The sequence below is a fragment of the Canis lupus genome, chromosome 25, assembly GCF_011100685.1.
Source record: "Canis lupus familiaris isolate Mischka breed German Shepherd chromosome 25, alternate assembly UU_Cfam_GSD_1.0, whole genome shotgun sequence".
Lineage (NCBI taxonomy): Eukaryota > Metazoa > Chordata > Mammalia > Carnivora > Canidae > Canis > Canis lupus.
The window spans coordinates 50337268-50359268 of NC_049246.1; the positions used below are offsets into that span (position 1 = coordinate 50337268).

The following is a 22001-nucleotide window of genomic DNA, read 5'->3' on the forward strand; positions in this document are numbered from 1 at the left end:
ACATTTTAGTTTTTTTATTTGAAAAGCAACCTCCAACAGATCCTCATCCAGGAAGAGAAATGTATTCACAGTGATCTTCTCTGACTTGTGTATCAGTCTCTGATGCTCAGAGATGAACGACAAGCAGGGATGGACCCAGAGAGGAGTGTTTCCCGACCATTTGGGCTCACAGGAGAATGGTACACCTAAGGTGATGGGGGAAGGGCTGATGAAATGACTTGGGGCTCAGGAGTTCACACCTGCCACTCCTGGGAGGACAGTACACTCCGGTCACAGGGCCTGCTCTCTGAGTCTATGCTCCTCTTCTGCTCACCCTCTGGGTCCCAGAGAGAATTCTGGGCTTTGTTGTCTGGGCTTGTAGGAGAGGGCGGGTCACACAAGGCTTGGTGACAGGGATACCCAGGAGATCCAGGATTCCCAGTGCACTGCAAAGGCCAGAACACAAACAAGCTCACCTAATTGGCTATTCAAGGCCCAAGTCCCAGCAGTTCAGGAGGAGAGACCTTCCCAGCACAGTGACCCCAAGATGCAGGTCCTTGTTCTGCTGCCTGGATGAAGCAACACACATGAAGCTGAGGTGAGTCGAGAACATTTCACCCCATCTTCCACTACAATCAAGGAGCTTCCTGTAGCTCAAACATGGAGCACTTAGGCAAATTCTCCCTGAGACCCTGAGGGTGCTCCCTTTCCCCCTCTCAACTCTCTTCATTATTTGGGAAGCCAGAGCTGGAGGAGGAGGGGCGAGAGTGCTCCATGCTCACCTGTTTTTCATCAGCACAAACGTGAGCCAGAAGCTGAGGAGACCCTGGGAGAGCAGGTACTGGCTGTGTGATATTGAGCAGTCATGACTCTCACCTGAAAGAGGTGAGGGTCAAGACAGCCATCCCTCAGGGGTACCAGGGTATGAAGGACACAGAGTCTGCAAGGGAGGCATCAGAGCTATAGTAGAGAGTAAGCACTCAGGGCTTGCTTCAGCAGCTGAAGGGGTGACCTCACTCCTTCCCTGGCCAGTACTGACTTGGGCTTCAGCGTGATACCATCTAAAGGACAGGTTTCCACTGTAATCAGAGAATCACAACACCAGGCTCCCTCATGACCTGAAGTGCATTTCTCAGGCTCAAATCAGTAGCTCCAAAAAAAAAAAATCAGTATCTCACCAGACTACTGAGCACACACTTCTAAGGGACATGGCTCGGTATAGGGGATGCAGAAATAGAGTAGACCGGTAGACCAAGGCCAGCCCTGGGGAGCTCATGGCTCTGCAGGAAGGCAGACATGACAACAAACACCTGCAATATGATGGGACACAGGCAGTGAGGGGGTGTGACCAGGCTGCTGATGGCACAAAGGAGAAAACAGTCACATCAGAGAGGTGATGGAGAGCCATGGGGAGACAGGAGAGCTGCTCACACTGACAGTGGATGGAAGTAGACAGCCTTGGAAGAAGAACAAGAGAACCAGAGAATCACCGAGTATATGTGCCCAAATGGAGCCAAGGTGCCCACCAAGACCCCTCAGGGGCTCGTCTCCAGGATCCCTCAGCTGGTGGGGAAGCTGTCACTCATTTGCATTAGGGAGCAACATGACCTGAGGGAGGATTTGGTGACTCTGCCAGGGAGCTCTGTGTGGAACACAAAGCAGGGAATGGACAGGCTGGAGCTCATTATGAAAGCATGGTGGCCATTCAGATAGAGATTAGAAAGGTCTGGAGTTGACAAGTGAGAAGGCAGGAGGCAAGGACAGTGAATGCACTTAGAATGTCAGGTGACAGCCCAGGATGGGCAAGTGAGAGGGTGGACAGTGCCCCGGCTGGCTCCTGGTGGTGACCTCCTTCACCTGGACCTGAGCAAGCAGTTTTGAACAGAATGACTTTGTTCCTTAGGGACCAACTTCCCTTGAATCTCTGGGCTCTGAGAGTGAATGACCTGAGCCTGACCTGTGATGAGCAGCTGTTCTCAGGCTGCGGTCCATGGTCAGCATCATGCTGCTTCCTGTTTACGGTTTTCTAGTTTCCAGCAAACAATACACCACAATTCACTAGTGCAGCTATGGTACTAACACTACTGAGCACAGCCTCCCCACGGTCTCCCTGCACACCTGTGCGCACTTCCAGAGGGAAAGTGAAGTGTGTGTAAGGGAGGCATTGGTGAGGACGGGGATCTTCTACATCAGTAGAAAATGACAAACGTGTCCTGATTTACACTCCCTTCTAGTGGCTCCCGTCCTCGACACTGCTGGTTACTGCCCCTCTGCTTAGTTTGAGACATTTGGGTGGGTGTGCAGGAGGACGTCTCTAACATGGGAACTTGCTTTCTCCTGATGATTAGCAGGATCGTGCACATTTTCAAACATGTTTGGCACATCTGGCTCCTCTCCTATGCAGGTCACTTCTACGAGCCTCTCACCTGTATTTCTTTGCGGTTGTCTTATTGCGTGTCAATGATTATTTATATATGGTGCAGACAAGTCGGTTTCCCGTCATGTATTGCAGTGTGCCTTCCCAAGCTGTGCTCTGCCCTTACACACCGCAGACTGTCTTGATTTTCATGTAGTTCCATCCACAAGGTATTTCCTTTATGCTTTAGTCCTTTTTGCTCCCTGCACAGGATGTCTGGGAGGTGCTTTCCTGTGCTGGGGTCATGAGGGTCTTTTGTATGATCTTCACAATTATCCTTTTAAATTAGATCTGTGTTCAGCCTAAGACTCTTTTGTGTCTGTAGTATGAGGTAAGAGCGAAATCTCACGTTTAGCATATGACTTTTTAAAATAAATTTATTTTTTAATAATAAGTTTATTTTTATTGGTGTTCAATTTGCCAACATACAGAATAACACCCAGTGCTCATCCCGTCAAGTGCCCCCCTCAGTGCCCGTCACCCATTCACCCCCACCCCGCGCCCTCCTCCCCTTCCACCACCTCTAGATTGTTTCCCAGAGTTAGGAGTATTTATGGTCTGTCTCCCTTTCTGATATTTCCTACCCATTTCTTCTCCCTTCCCTTCTATTCCCTTTCACTATTATTTATATTCCCCAAATGAATGAGAACGAATGGATAAAGAAGATGTGGTTTATGTATACAATGGAATATTCCTCAGCCATTAGAAATGACAAATACCCACCATTTGCTTCAACGTGGATGGAACTGGAGGGTATTATGCTGAGTGAAATGAGTCAATCGGAGGACAAATAAATTTATTTTATACTGGTGTTCATTTTGCCAACATATAGAATAACACCCAGTGCTCATCCCATCAAGTGCCCCCCTCAATGGGCATCACCCAGTCACCCCCACACCCTGCCAACCTCTCCTTCCACCTGTTTAGCATATGACTATCAACTGTCCCAGGTGTTAATACCTTTGCATAGACTCCACCTATTTAATAAATGGGGTGTATAGACAAGCATGGGGTTGACTTCCAGGCTCTCTATTCTGTTTCATCCTCAATTGGTCAAACCTCTATTTCCCTCATTGTTTCATTACACCTACTATGAGTCTCTGATAGTGTAAACCCCACCTCACTGTTTCTCTTTTCAACAATGTCTTGGATACACTTGGTATTGCAGATTTCAATATGTGCTTTAGAATCAGCTTTTCCAATTCCACAAATGAAAAACACTGGGATCACACTGACTCAATTCAGTGTTGGGGGAACTGCATGTATGCAATACTGAGTGTGCCAGTTTGAGAACATGGAATCCTGCCATGTTACTTAATCTGCATTGGTATCTCTCAACAGTTTTATGCCTTCCTGGATTACAGACACCTTGGAGTTGGGGATAATATAATTTTTATATATTGCTTAATTAGACTTGTTTGAGAAATTACCTTGTTTGCTTATGATTGAGATAGAATATTTTAAAAATTTTCTTCAAACGTCCTTGTCAGATTTTGGTATTAAGATTACACAGGCCTCATAAAACAAAATGGAAAGTTGTCCTTCTATTGTTTTGAATATTTTGTGTAAGATCGAGTATTTTTGTAGGTTTGGTCATAGTTCCTAGAGGTATTTACTTTCACAAGTAAAGCCATCTGATCCTGAAATCTTTTGCATGGAAAGATTTTAAAATGCATATTACAGTTCTCAATAACTATGGAATTCAGAGATGTTCTACTTCATTGGGGGGTCAGTTGTTGCGGGTGTTATCTTTCTAGTAGTTTGCCAATTTCATCAACATTTCAAGTTTATGAACACATTCTGTCATGATCCACTCCAATTCTAGGGTCTAAGTGGTATCCTCCTTTCACTCCTGACATCAGTAATTTCTGCCTTTTCACCTTCATCCCTCAAAACTCTTGTCATTTGATACGTCTTCTCAAAAAATCACCTTTTGGAATAACATCTTTCTGTTTTCTACTTAATACATTTTATTCTTTATTTGTTCCCTTGTATTTTCTTGGGATTTCATTCACTAATCTTTTTATAATATTTTCAGATGAATACTGATTTCCTGTGTTTCTTATTTTCTAAGTTACAGATGAAGCCTATAAATTTCCCTTTATTTTATTTTTTTACTTTATTTTTTAATTTATTTATTTATTTTTTATTAGTGTTCAATTTAACAAAATATAGAATAACACCCAGTGCTCATCCCATCATCCCATCAGAGATATTCCCTTTGTTTTTTGTTTTTTCATTAAATTTCCCTTTAAACACAGACTTAAATTAATCCCATGTACTATTTTGGTTACTCCTCTTATGCAGTTTTTAAATTTCAAAAAATTTTTTAGACCCATTGCTTACTTAGAATTACTTAGTAGATTAAAAGTTACACGGGAATTTTTTTAATAAATTTATTTTTTATTAGTGTTTAATTTGTCAACATACAGATAACACCCACTGCTCATCCCGTCAAGTGCCCACCTCAGTGCCCGCCACCCAGTCATTCCCACCCCCAGCCTACCTCCCCCTCCACCACCCCTAGTTCGTTTCCCAGAGTTAGGAGTCTCTCATGTTTTGTCTCCCTTTCTGATATTTCCCACACATTTTTTCTCCTTTCCACTTTATTCCCTTTCACTATTTTTTATATTCCCCGAATGAATGAGACCATATAATGTTTATCCTTCTCCGATTGACTTAATTCACTCAGCATAATACCCTCCAGGTCCAACCACGTCGAAGCAAATGGTGGGTATTTGTCGTTTCTAATGGCTGAGGAATATTCCATTGTACCTAGACCACAGCTTCTTTATACATTTATCTTTCGATGGACACCGAGGCTCCTTCCACAGTTTGGCTATTGTGGACATTGCTGCTATAAACATTGGGGTGCAGGTGTCCCGGCGTTTCACTGCATCTGTATCTTTGGGGTAAATCCCCAGCAGTGCAATTACTGGGTCGTAGGGCAGGTCTATTTTTAACTCTTTGAGGAACCTCCACACAGTTTTCCAGAGTGGCTGCACCAGTTCGCATTCCCACCAACAGTGTAAGATAGTTCCCTTATCTCCGCATCCTCTCCAACATTTGTTGTTCCCTGCCTTGTTAATTTTCCCCATTCTCACTGGTGTGAGGTGGTATCTCATTGTGGTTTTGATTTGTATTTCCCTGATGGCAAGTGATGCAAAGCATTTTCTCATGTGCATGTTGACCATGTCTATGTCTTCCTCTGTGAGATTTCTCTTCATGTCTTTTGCCCATTTCATGATTGGATTGTTTGTTTCTTTGGTGTTGAGTTGAATAAGTTCTTTATAGATCTTGGAAACTAGCCCCTTATCTGAAATATCATTTGCCAATATCTTCTCCCATTCTGTAGGTTGTCTTTGAGTTTTGTTGACTGTATCCTTTGCTGTGCAAAAGCTTCTTATCTTGATGAAGTCACAACAGTTCATTTTTGCTTTTGTTTCTTTTGCCTTCGTGGATGAATCTTGCAAGAAGTTACTGTGGCCGAGTTCAAAAAGGGTGTTGCCTGTGTTCTTCTCTAGGAGTTTGATGGAATCTTGTCTCATATTTAGATCTTTCATCCATTTTGAGTTTGTCTTTGTGTATGGTGAAAGAGAGTGGTCTAGTTTCATTCTTCTGCATGTGGATGTCCAATTTTCCCAGCACCATTTATTGAAGAGACTGTCTTTCTTCCAATGGATAGTCGTTCCTCCTTTATCGAATATTAGTTGACCACTAAGATCAGGAACAAGACAGGGATGTCCACTCTCAGCACTTCTATTCAACATAGTAGTAAAAGTCCTAGCCTCAGCAATCGGACAACAAAAAGACATTAAAGGCATTCAAATTGGCAAAGAAGAAGTCAAACTCTCCCTCTTCGCCGATGACATGATTGATACTCTACATAGAAAACCCAAAAGCCTCCATCCCAAGATTGCTAGAACTCATACAGCAATTTGGTAGCATGGCAGGATACAAAATCAATGACCAGAATTCAGTGGCATTTCTATACACTAACAATGAGACTGAAGAAAGAGAAATTAAGGAGTCAATCCCATTTACAATTGCACCCAAAAACATAAGATACCTAGGAATAAACCTAACCAAAGAAGTAAAGGATCTATACCCTAAAAACTATAGAACACTATTGAAAGAAATTGAGGAAGACACAAAGAGATGGAAAAATATTCCATGCTCATGGATTGGCAGAATTAATATTGTGAAAATGTCAATGTTACCCAGGGCTATTTACACGTGCAATCCCTATCAAAATACCATAGACTTTCTTCAGAGAGTTAGAACAAATTATTTTAAGATTTGTGTGGAATCAGAAGACCCCGAATAGCCAGGGGAATTTTAAAAAAGAAAACCATATCTGGGGGCATCACAATGCCAGATTTCAGGTTGTACTACAAAGCTGTGGCCATCAAGACAGTGTGGTACTGGCAGAAAAACAGACACATAGATCAATGGAACAGAATAGAGAACCCAGAAGTGGACCCTGAACTTTATGGTCAACTATTTTATACACTTTAAATCCTTTGAAGTTTGTTGCTCGGTGTCCAGAATATAGCCAATGTGTGAATACGTTCTTTGTAAACTTGAAAATAATGTACATCCTCTGATGAATGGATAAGAAGAGTTGGTATATACATGCAATGGAATATTACTCAGCCATAAAAACCCATGAAATCTTGCCATTTACAACAACATGGATGGATATAGAGGGTATTATGCTAAGTGAAAGAAGTCAGAGAAAGACAATTATCATATGATCTCACTCACGTGTGGAATTTCAGAAACAAAACAATGAACATAGGGGAAGAAAGGAAAGAAGCAAACCAGAAAACACTCTGAACTACAGAGAACACACTGAGGGTAAGAGAGGGGAGGTAGGCGGGGGACGGGGGGCTCCAGGCGATGGGAATGAAGGAGCGCACCTGTCGTGATGAGCACCAGGTGCTGTATGGAAGGGCTGAATCACTATACTGCACACCTGAAACCAATAATATACTCTGCTACCTATACTGGACTTTAAATAAAACGTTTTTTAAAATATTTATTTCTTTATGAGAGACAAACACAGAGAGAGAGAGAGAGAGAGAGAGAGAGAGAGAGAGTCATAGACATAGGCATTGGGAGAAGCAGGCTCCCTGCAAGGATCCCAATTCGAGACTCAATCCTGGACCCCAGGTTCTCGCCCTGAGACAAAGGCAGATGCTCAACCACTGATCCACCCAGGTGACCCTAAATAAAAATGTCTTTAAAAAAGTAAAAGAAAATATACATCCTGCTGTTTGATGCCGTGCTCCATTGGGTTATGGTCACTGATGTTACTGCCTAAACGTTCCGTATCCAAGTTGGCACCTTGTGAGATTGTTCTATCAGTTCCAAGGGAGGGGGTTAAAATCTCTCACATAGTTGTGGATTTGTACTTTTCTCCCGTAAGTGCCCAGTTTTGCTTTGTACATCCTGAGGCTCTTCTGGCAGGTGCTCACACGTTTAACACAGTTGCCCGTCTCGGGGGAACCAAATGTTTGTGGTCACTGTGAAGTGTCCTCTTCTCAGCTGTGCTTCCATCCTGAAGTGGGCTTTGGGGTTAGTATAGCAACTGTGGTGTCGTGTGGTTGTTTGGTGGAATGTTAGTTTGCTGTGTTTGTTTCCATCACTTTGTTTTCAACACTTTATGTTTGCTTTTTTATCTCTTATATAGCGTATGGTTAAGTTTTGTTTCTTCAACCTGCCTACTGGCACATCTTTTCATTGGAAACTTATATTGTACAAGACATTTAGTCCTTACATAATTCTGACATAAATAGGCTTTATGTCAGTTTCCTGCTACCTGTAAGTCATGCTCTACTTTTCCTCCTGTACAGACAAATTCTCTCCAGTTAGTTTTATTTTATTTATTTAATATTTTTAAAGGATTCTATTTCTTTATTTGTGAGAGACACACACAGAGAGAAAGGCAGAGACATAGGCACAAGGAGAAGCAGGCTCCACGCCGGGACCCCGATGTGGGACTCAACCCCAGGACCCTAGGATCATGCCCTGGGCTGATGGCAGGCGCTAAACCATTGAGCCACCTAGGCGTCCCTTATTTTATTTATTTTTAGATGCAGTCCTCTCTTTATTATGGATGTTCTCAAACACATGGGCATGAAACTGGAGCAGTAATTGATTACCTATTCACACTGACCAACTTCAATAATTACCAACCTGGAGCCAATCATATCTAATCTCTCTACAGTGAGGACTTTAAGGAAAGACAACTCCTACGTTACTATTTATTATAAAACAATTAACATTTACTTCTGAATGTCATAAAATTTCCATTTTTGTTTTCATTTTTTGATTAGCTCATTTTTCCTTTATAGTTTATAGTTTGTTTTGGAACAGGATTTAACAACATCCTTACACCATGTTCTCTTGATGCCTCTTGAATCTCTAATTCATTGGCTGCCTGTCCCTCTATTTTCATTTCAAAATTATTACCTCACGTTATTTATTGAATAGGTTTTTATATCCTGCAAAGCTTCTCATATCACAGATTTTGCTGATCATGTCCCTGTAGGGTTGATTAGCATATTCTTTTGCTCCTTATATTTCCAGTAACTGGTAGGTCCTAGAGGCTGTCTCACAATTGATATTTGGCAGGAATATTTCATAAGTGTTGTGTGTACTTTCACTGAGAGGTCTGCCTGGCTGCACCTCTTGCTTTTGTTAATATTAGTGGCCATCAGTAATCTTACCTAGACTCATTATTTCATTAGGGGTTTATAAGATGATAATATTCAAATTCTGTAATTCAATCTTCATTTACTAGTTGCAATATTCTATAAATGGAAAATTCCTCTAAACAATTATTTCCTCACTGTGAAGGTCACTGTGTGGATTCCCTCTTCATCAACCTCCAAAGAAGCCAAGAAGTGGGATTTTTCACTTATATACTCAAAGTTATATTTTTAGTGTAATTGATGTGCTTCAATTAAATTATCTCAGTTTAAAATGCTAGTGAATGTTTTATTTCACCTTCATTATATTTTATTTTTAAAATTTTAAATTGAGGAACAATTCTCACATGATAAAAAAATCACAATTCAACCAGTTCAAAGTGTTAATCAAGTCTGGTGTTTTCTTTCTTTCTTTCTTTCTTTCTTTCTTTCTTTCTTTCTTTCTTTCTTTCTTTCTTTCTTTCTTTCTCTTTCTTTCTTCTTTCTCTTTCTTTCTTATTTCTTTCTTTCTTCTTTCTCTTTCTTTCTTTCTTTCTTTCTTTCTTTCTTTCTTTCTTTCAAAAAATATTTTACTTATTTATTCATGAGACACCCAGAGAGAGAGAGGCAGACACACAGGCAGAGGGAGAAGCAGGCTCTATGCAGGGAGCCCAACGTGGGACTTGATCCCGGGTGTTTGGACCTCGCCTTGGGCCGAAGGCAAATGCTCAACCGCTGAGCCATCCAGGGATACCCCTGGTGTTTCATTTCTAATTATATCCACAGTGTTCAACTCTCTGGTTCCAGAATAGTTTCATTATACAAAGCAAGCACACCCCTTCCCTCTCTCCCAACCATATTTTGGCAAATACAAATGTACTTCTGTCCCTATTCTGCACATTTTATATAAATTGACCTATAGAATATTTAGCCTTTGGTGTCAAGCTTCATTAACTCAGCATAATGTTTTCAAGGCTCATCTATGTTCTGTCTTGTAGTAGATCATTATTCCTTTTGGGGCTCCAGGTGGATCACCTAGCTCAGCATCGGACTCTTGATTTGGGCTCAGGTCATTATCTCAGGGTTGGGAGTCAAGACCCATATTGGACTCCATGCTGGGAATGCATCCTACTTAAGATTCCCCCTCTCCCCTTCTCTCCCTATGACCCTCCCCCTGCTCACCCATATACTTCTTTCCCCCGCCCCCCACTACCAATGAAGAGGCTGAATATTTTTTTAATGGCTAAATATTGTTTCACGGTATGAATATTTAACATTTTATCTCTTCACCATTTGATGGACATTTGGCTTGCATTTACTTTTAGCTATTATGATTATTGCTATTATGCACGTTTGTGAACAGGCTTTTTAAATAAATTTATTTTTTATTGGTGTTCAATTTGCCAACATACAGAATAACACCCAGTGCTCATCCCATCAAGTAACCTCCTCAGTGCCCATCATCCAGTGACCCCCACCCCCCACCCACCTCCCTTTCTACCATGCCTAATGAACAGGCTTTTATGTGAACATATATTGTCATTTCTCTTGGGCGCATCCTTACATGTGGATTAGGGTGAGTCATAGGAAAACTCTGTATCTAACTTTCTGAGGTATGGCAAGACTCTTTTCTACAGAGGCTGTACCACTCTTAGATTTGTACCTGCTGTATCTGAGAGTTATGGTTTTTCCAAATTCCCACCAACATTTGTTCTTCTCTATTGTTAAAAAAATAGGCATTTTATTTTATTTTATTTTATTTTATTTTCGCGTTTCAATTCATTTTTTAAACAAATTTATTTTTTATTGGTGTTCAATTTGCCAACATATAGAATAACACCCAGTGCTCATCCCCTCAAGTGCTCCCCTCAGTGCCTGTCACCCAGTCACCCCACCCCCGCCCACCTCCCCTTCCACCACCCCTAGTTCATTTCCCAGAGTTAGGAGTCTGTCATGTTCTGTCTCCCTTTCTGATATTATAAAAAATAGTGAAAGGGAATAAAGGGGAAAGGAGAAAAAATAAGTGGGAAATATCAGAAAAATAGGCATTTTAATCAGAAAAGTGGAATGTCACAGTAGTTTTGTTCCACATTTCTCACTTGACTAATGATATTGAACATATTCTCTTATACTTATTGGCCAGTTGTACCTTTTATTTGGAGAAATGTCGATGCAAGTCCTTTGCCCAATTTAAAATTTGATTGCATTTTTGTTGCTGAGTTGGAAAAGTTCAGTCTATTTCATGGATACTAGATCCTTATTAAATATGTGTAATTTGTCGAAAGTGTCTACCTTCATATAGGTTTTGTCTTCATCTTCTTGAGACTGTCCTTTGATGCACATGATTTTAATTTTGATGAAGTTCAGTTTGTCTATTTTATTTTATTTTAGCTTTAAATTAGTATTTTGTTGTTTGTACTTTGATGTCATATTTTAGAAACTGCTAATTCCAAGTCACAATAATTGACACTGATGTCTCTTTCACCTCTGATGGTTTTATCGCTTTAGCACTTGCATTTAGGGCTCTGTCCATTTTGAGTTTTTCTTTATATGGTGTGAAGTAAAGCTCTTAATTCATTCTTTTCCATGTGGATATCAGGTTTCCCATCACCATTTTTGGAAAGGACTATTTTCACTGTTGGATGGTGACCTTGGGCCCCCTTGTGAAAATCGCAGGTGTGTGAGTTTATTTCTGTATTCTTGATTCCATTCCTTTGGTCTATGTCTATTCTTGTGCAAGCACAACATTGTTCTGCTTCAAAGTCAGTTTTGCCTCTTGCACTCACCCCAATGTTCACAGCAGCAATGTCCACAGTAACCAAACTGTGGAAGGAGCCATGATGTCCATCCATACATAAATGGATAAAGAAGATGTGGTCTATATATAAAATGGAATATTACTCAGCTTTCAGAAAGCATGAATACCCACCATTTGCTTCGATGTGGTTGGAACTGGAAGGCATTATGCTGAGTGAAATAAGTCAATTGGAGAAGGACAATCATCATATGGTCTCACTTATATGGGGAATATAGGAAATAGTGAAAGGGATTATAAGGGAAAGAAGGGGAACTGAGTGGGAAAAATTAGAGACAGAGACAAACCACGAGAGATTCCTAACCCTGGGAAATGCACAAAGGGTTGTGGAAGGGGAGGTGAGCAGGGGAATAGAGTGATTGGGTGACAGGCACTGAGGGGGCACTTGATGGGGTGAGCACTGGGTGTTATACTATATGTTGGCCAATTGAATTTTAAAAAACCCACATAGTCAGTTTTGAAATGAAGAAATGTTAGTTTTCTACTTTGTTCTTTTAAAGGCGGGCACTGAGGTGGGCACTTGACGGAATGAGCACTGGGTGTTATTCTGTATGTTGACAAATTGAACACCAATAAAAATAAATGTATTTAAAAAAACATTGCTAAGTAACAAAATAAAAATAAATAAATATTGTTTTTGGCTATCTAGGGTCGATATCTACCAAAAAATAAAAACACCCAGTCATTGGAATTTTGATAGGATTACATTGATTCTTTATGTAAACCTGGGGATTACTACATCTTGACATTAGTAAGTCTTCCAGTCCATGATCATGGGATATCTTTACATTTATGTAGACCTTCTTTCATTTTGTTCAGCAATGTTTTGTAGTTTTTCTGTATCTACTGAGATGAAAATGTGGGGTTTTTCCCCTAAATTCCATATGTATGGTGTATTATATTGAGTGATCTTCATATATTAACCACTCTTGCTTTCCTGGGATAACTCTCACTTGGTTATGCTCTATAATCTCTGTGAAGTTCTCCTTCTTTAGCTTGCTCATATTTGGATAAGGATTTTTGTATCTGTATTCCTAAGACATATTGACTTTAGCTTCATTTCTTGCAATATCTTTGTCTCAATTTAGTGTGAAAACAATACAGACCTTATGGAATGAATTAGGAAATGTTTTGTCCTATTTAAAAAAATAATTTTTAGATTTTGAGACCTACTAATTTTAATTTAATTAATTTTAATTTAATTAATTAAATTAATTTTGTTAATTTTGTACTCACTGGTAAAAGTCACCACTAAAACCATCTGGTTCTGAACCTTTCTTCATTAGAAAAGCTTTTTGACTATTGACTCAATTTGTTTGTTATACGTATGCTCAGATTTTCTATTTCTTCTTGACTCAGTTATGCTGGTTTGTTTCCAGGAATTTGTTCATTTCACCTAGTTTAGCTCATGTGTTAGCATACGATTGTTCCAATATATTCTTATACTTTTTATTTCTCTAAGGTCAGAAGTCATGTGTCTGCTTTCATTTCTGATTTTAGAAATTTAAGTCTTCTTTCATTGGTCAATCTAGCTGAAGGTTTGTCAAGTTGGTTAAATTTACAAAGAACTAACTTTTAGTATCATCGATTATCTGTGTTATTTTACTCTCTTCTAATTTGTATTTGTCTTCTCTGGCCTTTATTATTTCATTCTTTCTATTTGCTTTGAGCTTAGCTTTGTATTGTTATTCTACTTTCTTTCCTACCATAGAATGTTAAATTATTGATTAGAAATCATTTTTAAAATGTTGTTGTTTATAGCTATAAATTTCCTCTTTTAAAGATTTTATTTATTTATTCATGAGAGACACACACAGAGAGAGACACAGAGATACAGGCAGAGGTAGAAGCCCACTCCATGCAGGATGCCTGATGTGGGACTCAATCCTGGGACTCCAGGATCACACCCTGGACCAAAGGCATGTGCTAAACTGCTGAGATACCCATGGATCCCTAATATAGCTATTAATTTCTGACTCCTTTCATTGAATCTCCTAAGTTTTTGGGTGTTGTGTCCCAATTTTCATTAATCTCAAAATACTTTATATTTTCTATTGTGATTTCTTTCTTGACCCATTGGAGATATAGAAATGTGTTGTTTAGCTTCCATATGTTTGTAAGTTTTCCAAATTGTCTTATGTTGTTGCTCTGTGATTTCATTCCATTTTGTTTGGAAAACATACTTCCTGTACTATAAATCTTCTAACATTTGTTGAGACTTGCTTTGTGAACTAACATATGGTCTATCCTGGATAATGTTCCACATGCACTGGAGATGAATGTATTCTGCTATTGTTGGATACAGTGTTATCCATATATGCTTGTTAGGTCTATTTGGTTTATATGCTGTTCAAATCTATTATTTCCTTGCTTATACTAGGATTTGTTGTCTATTTATTATTGAAATTGGGGTACTGAAATCTTTTTTTTTTGAGTACTGAAATCTTAAACTATTATTGCTAAATTAACTTTGAGTTTCAAAGGATATATTTGGGTAGATGTAGAATTCTAGTGTAATTATTTTCTTTGAACAAAGAAAAATATACTTCCTTTTAATTTGACTTCTTTTTTTTTTTTAATCTGGTAAGACAATTGTCAGTCTTCCTTCTAAAACTGATACTTTGAAGTGACTATGTCTTCCTTTTTAAGATTTATTTTTTTATTTTGGGGGGCTGGAGTTGTGGCAGAGGGAGAGAGTGTCTCAAGCAGACTCTGTGCTGAATGTGCACGGATGGGGCCTAATCTCACATCTCTGAGATCACAACCTGAGCAAAAGTCAGGAGTCGGAGGCCAAACTGACTGTGCCACCCAGTCCCTCCTAAAGTGATTATGTCTTCTTTCTCAGGCTGCTTTTAATATTTTTCTTTTTATTTTGGTTCTAAATATTTTTAGTATGATATGTCCAAGTGTGGTGTTCTTTATAAAAATGCTGCTTTGATTTTGTAGGGTTAATGTATATTTAGAATAATATCTTTCATTAGTTTAAGATAATACGTGGCCATTATCTTTTCAAGCTGTGATTCAGCCTATTTATCTCTTTCCCCTTCTTTAGGAACTGAAGTATATATGTCTCTATATACTTGGTCTCTAATCCTCATTTCTAATTTTTCTATGGTTTTGAGTCTCACTTGCACTCTGCTTCACTCTGAATATTTTGTACTGATCTGTATTCTAGTTCACAAATTTTCTCTTTAGCTATTTCTAATCTGTAAAATTCATTCATTGAGTCCTAATTTTAGCCATTGTACTTCTAAAAAGTTACATATTTTTCTCTTGGTTGCTTCCATATTTTGACTAAGTTTCTTAGTCTCATCTTTCAGCCTTGGAGAATAATAGCTTTATATAAAGTTTATGCGTGTTACTCCAAATTCTGAAACCACTTTGGGTTTTTTTATGGTTTCATAATTTTAATTTTTATTGCAGGAACTCCTCTATTTTTAAATTCTATCTGGTAGTAGTTACACAAACTTTTTAAAAAATATTTATTTATTCATGAGAGACACAGACACAGAGAAAGAGAGAGAGAGGCAGAGACACAGGCAGAGGGAGAAGTAGGCTCCACGTAGGGACCCCATTGTGGGACTTGATCCTGGGTCTCCAGGATCACGCTCTAGGCTGAAGGCAGTGCTAAACCCCTGAACCCCCCAGGCTGCCCCACAAACTTTTATAGATAACACCTGCAGTCTAGGATAACATGTCTTCCTCTTGAAATATGTTTGTTTTTGCAAGGTGTCAGAGGCACTAGCACTCAGATCACGTCTTAATACACTTTCAGTGATTGAAATGGTCAGAAGCTGAGCTGAATACCTACTCCTGATGTAACTCACTCCCATGGTGCATCCCGGCTGGTCCCTAGTAACTAACCACTGTCAGCATTAGCTCTGCAAGACAAGCAAACCCTCACTGCCCATCCACCTGGCCTCTGAGATGCCCCTTCAAAATTGGCTTATGTCTCAAGGGAAAAAAGAAGCTCTGAGTAATGAAATCCCTGGGCCTCTGTGTTTATCTTGAATTTAGGTTTGTAACTCTTAACCATTACTTTCTTGTATGTTCAATGAGATTTTCTCTTTGTTGTTATTTATCTTCTAAATAGTCTTCAGCCGAAAGTTTAGCTTGACCCACTTAATCTGCCAATATTGGGGGTGAAATTCCCCTTGGAAGGACTGAGGCTCATGCTATCCCACAGAAATGGAAACCTCTCCATGGTCTACTTTCAAGATTTTGTTCTGGAGGGATTTGAAAGTGGCCTGGAAACCCAGGCCCTGCTCTTTGCTGTGTTCCTGGCCCTGTATATGGTGACTGTACTGGGCAACTTCCTCATGATCATCGTTATCACCCTGGATTCCCACCTGCACTCCCCAATGTACTTCTTCCTCAAGAACCTCTCCTTCGTGGATTTGTGCTACTCATCTGTCATTGCCCCCAATGCACTGGCCAACTACTTCTCCTCATCAAAGGTCATCACCTTTGCAGGATGTGCCACCCAGTTATTCTTTTTCTCTTTGCTGGGAACAACTGAATGCTTCCTCCTGGGTGTCATGGCCTACGACCGCTTCATGGCCATCTGTAGCCCCTTGCGTTACCCCATCACCATGTGCCAGTCTGTCTGCACTTGCCTGGTGCTGGGCGCCTACTGTGGAGGGTGCTTCAACTCTGTTGTGCAGACCAGCTTCACATTCCACCTCCCATTCTGCAGCTCCAACCGCATCAACCACTTCTTCTGTGATGTGCCCCCTCTGCTCCAGATCGCCTGTGGCAACACGGCCATCAATGAACTTCTTTTGTTTGGCATCTGTGGGCTCATCATTGTGGGGGTGACGTTTGTGATCCTCATCTCCTATGGCTACATCACAGTGACCATCCTGAGGATGCGAACAGGAGCTGGGAGACGCAAGGTCTTCTCCACCTGTGGCTCCCACATGACTGCAGTGACCCTCTTTTTTGGGACTGCCTTTGTCATGTATGCCCAGCCAGGAGCAATTGAGTCCATGGAGCAGGGCAAGGTGGTCTCTGTCTTCTACACGCTGGTCATCCCAATGCTCAATCCCCTCATCTACAGTCTGCGAAACAAGGATGTGAAGGAGGCCCTGGGGAGGCTGGGCCAGAAACACATGGCCATATGAAGGATGTGCAGCCGGGAGGCTGTGGTCCTACAAGTAGATGGAGGTGATTGGGGTTGCCAGGCTTTGTGTGATGGATTAATTAATTAACAGTCATAAATTTTATTCACAGACATAGAATAAGGTTTAGGGATATGTTATATATTGTACCTGCAAACAGTAATATATTGTGTCCTTAAAAATGTAGCTTAATGTAGAGTATCATGTCATCGGCGAAGAGAGAGAGTTTGACTTCTTCTTTGCCAATTTGAATGCCTTTAATGTCTTTTTGTTGTCTGATTGCTGAGGCTAGGACTTCCAGTACTATGTTGAATAGCAGTGGTGAGAGTGGACATCCCTGTCTTGTTCCTGATCTTAGGGGAAAGGCTCCCAGTGCTTCCCCATTGAGAATGATATTTGCTGTGGGCTTTTCATAGATTGCTTTTAAGATGTCGAGGAATGTTCCCTCTATCCCTACACTCTGAAGAGTTTTAATCAGGAATGGATGCTGTATTTTGTCAAATGCTTTCTCTGCATCCAATGAGAGGATCATATGGTTCTTGGTTTTTCTCTTGCTGATATGATGAATCACATTGATTGTTTTACGGGTGTTGAACCAGCCTTGTGTCCCAGGGATAAATCCTACTTGGTCATGGTGAATAATTTTCTTAATGTACTGTTGGATCCTATTGGCCAGTATCTTGTTGAGAATTTTTGCATCCATGTTCATCAGGGATATTGGTCTGTAATTCTCCTTTTTGGCGGGGTCTTTGTCTGGCTTTGGAATTAAGGTGATGCTGGCTTCATAGAACGAATTTGGAAGTACTCCATCTCTTTCTATCTTTCCAAACAGCTTTAGGAGAATAGGTATGATTTCTTCTTTAAACGTTTGATAAAATTCTCCTGGGAAGCCATCTGGCCCTGGACTCTTGTGTCTTGGGAGGTTTTTGATGACTGCTTCAATTTCCTCCCTGGTTATTGGCCTGTTCAGGTTTTCTATTTCTTCCTGTTCCAGTTTTGGTAGTTTGTGGCTTTCCAGGAATGCGTCCATTTCTTCTAGATTGCCTAATTTATTGGCGTATAGCTGTTCATAATATGTTTTTAAAATCGTTTGTATTTCCTTGGTGTTGGTAGTGATCTCTCCTTTCTCATTCATGATTTTATTAATTTGAGTCTTCTCTCTCTTCTTTTTAATAAGGCTGGCTAATGGTTTATCTATCTTATTAATTCTTTCAAAGAACCAACTCCTGGTTCTGTTGATCTGTTCCACAGTTCTTCTGGTCTCGATTTCGTTGAGTTCTGCTCGAATCTTTATTAACTCCCTTCTTCTCTTGGGTGTAGGATCTATTTGCTGTTTTTTCTCTAGCTCCTTTATGTGTAAGGTTAGCTTTTGTATTTGAGTTCTTTCCAGTTTTTGAATGGATGCTTGTATTGCGATGTATTTCCCCCTTAGGACTGCTTTTGCTGCATCCCAAAGATTTTGAACGGTTGTATCTTCATTCTCATTAGTTTCCATGAATCTTTTTAATTCTTCCTTAATTTCCTGGTTGACCCTTTTATCTTTTAGCAGGATGGTCCTTAACCTCCATGTGTTTGAGGTCCTTCCAAACTTCTTGTTGTGATTTAGTTCTAATTTCAAGGCTTTATGGTCCGAGAATATGCAGGGGACAATCCCAATCTTTTGGTATCGGTTCAGACCCGATTTGTGACCCAATATGTGGTCTATTCTGGAGAAAGTTCCATGTGCGCTTGAGAAGAATGTGTATTCAGTTGAGTTTGGATGTAAAGTTCTGTAGATATCTGTGAAATCCATCTGGTCCAGTGTATCATTTAAAGCTCTCGTTTCTTTGGAGATGTTTTGCTTAGAAGACCTATCGAGTATAGAAAGAGCTAGATTGAAGTCACCAAGTATAAGTGTATTATTATCTAAGTATTTCTTCACTTTGGTTAATAATTGATTTATATATTTGGCAGCTCCCACATTCGGAGCATATATATTGAGGATTGTTAAGTCCTCTTGTTGAATAGATCCTTTAAGTATGATATAGTGTCCCTCTTCATCTCTCACTACAGTCTTTGGGGTAAATTTTAGTTTATCTGATATAAGGATGGCTACCCCTGCTTTCTTTTGAGGACCATTCGAATGATAAATGGTTCTCCAACCTTTTATTTTCAGGCTGTAGGTGTCCTTCTGTCTAAAATGAGTCTCTTGTAGACAGCAAATAGATGGGTCCTGCTTTTTTATCCAGTCTGAAACCCTGCGCCTTTTGATGGGGTCATTAAGCCCGTTCACATTCAGAGTTACTATTGAGAGATAGAACAAATTATTTTAAGATTTGTGTGGAATCAGAAAAGACCCCGAATAGCCAGGGGAATTTTAAAAAAGAAAACCATATCTGGGGGCATCACAATGCCAGATTTCAGGTTGTACTACAAAGCTGTGGTCATCAAGACAGTGTGGTACTGGCACAAAAACAGACACATAGATCAGTGGAACAGAATAGAGAATCCAGAAGTGGACCCTGAACTTTATGGGCAACTAATATTCGATAAAGGAGGAAAGACTATCCATTGGAAGAAAGACAGTCTCTTCAATAAATGGTGCTGGGAAAATTGGACATCCACATGCAGAAGAATGAAACTAGACCACTCTCTTTCACCATACACAAAGATAAACTCAAAATGGATGAAAGATCTAAATGTGAGACAAGATTCCATCAAAATCCTAGAGAAGAACACAGGCAACACCCTTTTTGAACTCGGCCATAGTAACTTCTTGCAAGATACATCCACAAAGGCAAAAGAAACAAAAGCAAAAATGAACTATTGGGACTTCATCAAGATAAGAAGCTTTTGCACAGCAAAGGATACAGTCAACAAAACTCAAAGACAACCTACAGAATGGGAGAAGATATTTGCAAATGACATATCAGATAAAGGGCTAGTTTCCAAGATCTATAAAGAACTTATTAAACTCAACACCAAAGAAACAAACAATCCAATCATGAAATGGGCAAAAGACATGAACAGAAATCTCACAGAGGAAGACATAGACATGGCCAACATGCATATGAGAAAATGCTCTGCATCACTTGCCATCAGGGAAATACAAATCAAAACTACAATGAGATACCACCTCACACCAGTGAGAATGGGGAAAATTAACAAGGCAGGAAACAACAAATGTTGGAGAGGATGCGGAGAAAAGGGAACCCTCCTACACTGTTGGTGGGAATGTGAACTGGTGCAGCCACTCTGGAAAACTGTGTGGAGGTTCCTCAAACAGTTAAAAATATACCTGCCCTACGACCCAGCAATTGCACTGTTGGGGATTTACCCCAAAGATACAAATGCAATGAAACGCCGGGACACCTGCACCCCGATGTTTCTAGCAGCAATGGCCACTATAGCCAAACTGTGGAAGGAGCCTCGGTGTCCAACGAAAGATGAATGGATAAAGAAGATGTGGTTTATGTATACAATGGAATATTACTCAGCTATTAGAAATGACAAATACCCACCATTTGCTTCAACGTGGATGGAACTGGAGGGTATTATGCTGAGTGAAGTAAGTCAGTCGGAGAAGGACAAACATTATATGCTCTCATTCATTTGGGGAATATAAATAATAGTGAAAGGGAAAATAAGGGAAGGGAGAAGAAATGTGTGGGAAATATCAGAAAGGGAGACAGAACGTAAAGACTGCTAACTCTGGGAAACGAACTAGGGGTGGTAGAAGGGGAGGAGGGCGGGGGGTGGGAGTGAATGGGTGACGGGCACTAGGTGTTATTCTGTATGTTAGTAAATTGAACACCAATAAAAAAAAAATAATAAAAAAAAATGTAGCTTAAGTGCTCTCATCAGAATACAATTTTTAAAAATGACCCTTCACTATAGGAACAAACTGTTGTTTGTTGGATGGGAGGGGGTGGGGAGTGAGATAACTGAGGGATGGGCATTATGTTGGGTACATGATATGATGAGCAGTGGCTGTTATACGCAACTGGTGAATCATTGAAAACTACATCTGAAAGAAGATATATATTGACTAATTGAATTTAAATTTTTAAAATGTTCAACACTAAATAGCCATTCACACAGTTAAATGAGGAAACCCTGGTCCCACACGCAATGGGACACTGGAGACTCAGAAGGAGAATGTTGCTGTCATAGAAAGCTAACCATTGTACTGCATTCGATAAAAAGATTAAAAATGCAGATCAGTTGTGGGATATAATCATATTCTTGTAGGAGAAAAAAAATAATTAAAACACATGTGCCCCTGAGTCCACATTTACCCCAACAGTTAAAGTGGTGGAAACTCCAGACCTCCCACAGAGTAGGGGCAGTGTTTGGGGTAAGCAGAGAAGCATGAGCATCCTCATTACAGGCCAAACACTTTTGATTTCTTTGAATTTTTCAAACACATTTCAGTTTTTTTATTTGAAAAGCAACCTCCAAATATCCTTGTCCAGGAATAGGAATGTATTCAAGGTAGTTGTCTTCCACTTGTGGATCAGGCTTTGCTGCAAGGAGACCAACAGCAAGCAGAGATGGACCCAGAGAGGAATGTTTCCCGACAGACAACTTAGGTTCACAGAAGAATGGTACACCTAAGGTGACGGGGAGAAGGGCAGATGAAATGACTTTGGGCTCAAAGTTGCTAACCTGCCACTCCTGGGAGGACAGTACACTCTGGTCACAGGGTCTGTTCTCTGAGTCTATGCTCCTCTTCTGCACACCCTCTGGGGCCAAGAGAGAATTCTGGGCCTTGTTGTCTGGCCTTGTAGGAGAGGGCAGGTCACACAAGGCTTGCTGACAGTAATACCCAGGAGAACCAGGATTCCCGGTGCACTGCAAAGGCCAGAACACAAACAAGCTCACCTAATTGGCTATTCAAGGCCCAAGTCCCAGCCGTGCAGGAGGAGATACCTTCTCAGCACAGTGACCCCAAGGTGCAAGACCTTGTTCTGCTGCCTGGATGAAGAAACAGCACG

The 22001-nt window shown here is 40.3% G+C and overlaps 2 protein-coding genes and 1 long non-coding RNA gene across 4 annotated transcripts in view; 2 read left to right on the top strand and 1 right to left on the bottom strand.

The window, feature by feature from the left end:
- Positions 1-47: 47 nt before the first annotated feature.
- On the bottom strand, positions 48-1281 carry LOC111092359. 2 transcript variants are annotated; one of them, XR_005378931.1, is made up of 4 exons: positions 1158-1262; positions 762-855; positions 456-548; positions 48-185 (listed from the first exon to the last, which is right to left on the bottom strand). It is a non-coding gene; the product is annotated as an uncharacterized LOC111092359 (long non-coding RNA). The 2 variants fall into 2 exon arrangements; XR_005378930.1 differs by lacking the exon at positions 762-855 and having other exon boundaries at positions 1158-1281.
- LOC119865984 (olfactory receptor 12-like) overlaps positions 437-22001 on the top strand; it is a 39477-nt gene continuing 17912 nt past the window's right edge. Inside the window, exon 1 of the mRNA XM_038574391.1 lies at positions 437-577. The gene's annotated coding sequence lies outside the window, so the exon portion shown is untranslated. The remainder of the gene's footprint in view (positions 578-22001) is intronic.
- OR9S3 (olfactory receptor family 9 subfamily S member 3) lies at positions 16078-17028 on the top strand. Its single transcript, NM_001389171.1, has one exon. It carries the CDS (start codon positions 16078-16080, stop codon positions 17026-17028), a length of 951 nt encoding a protein of 316 aa, NP_001376100.1.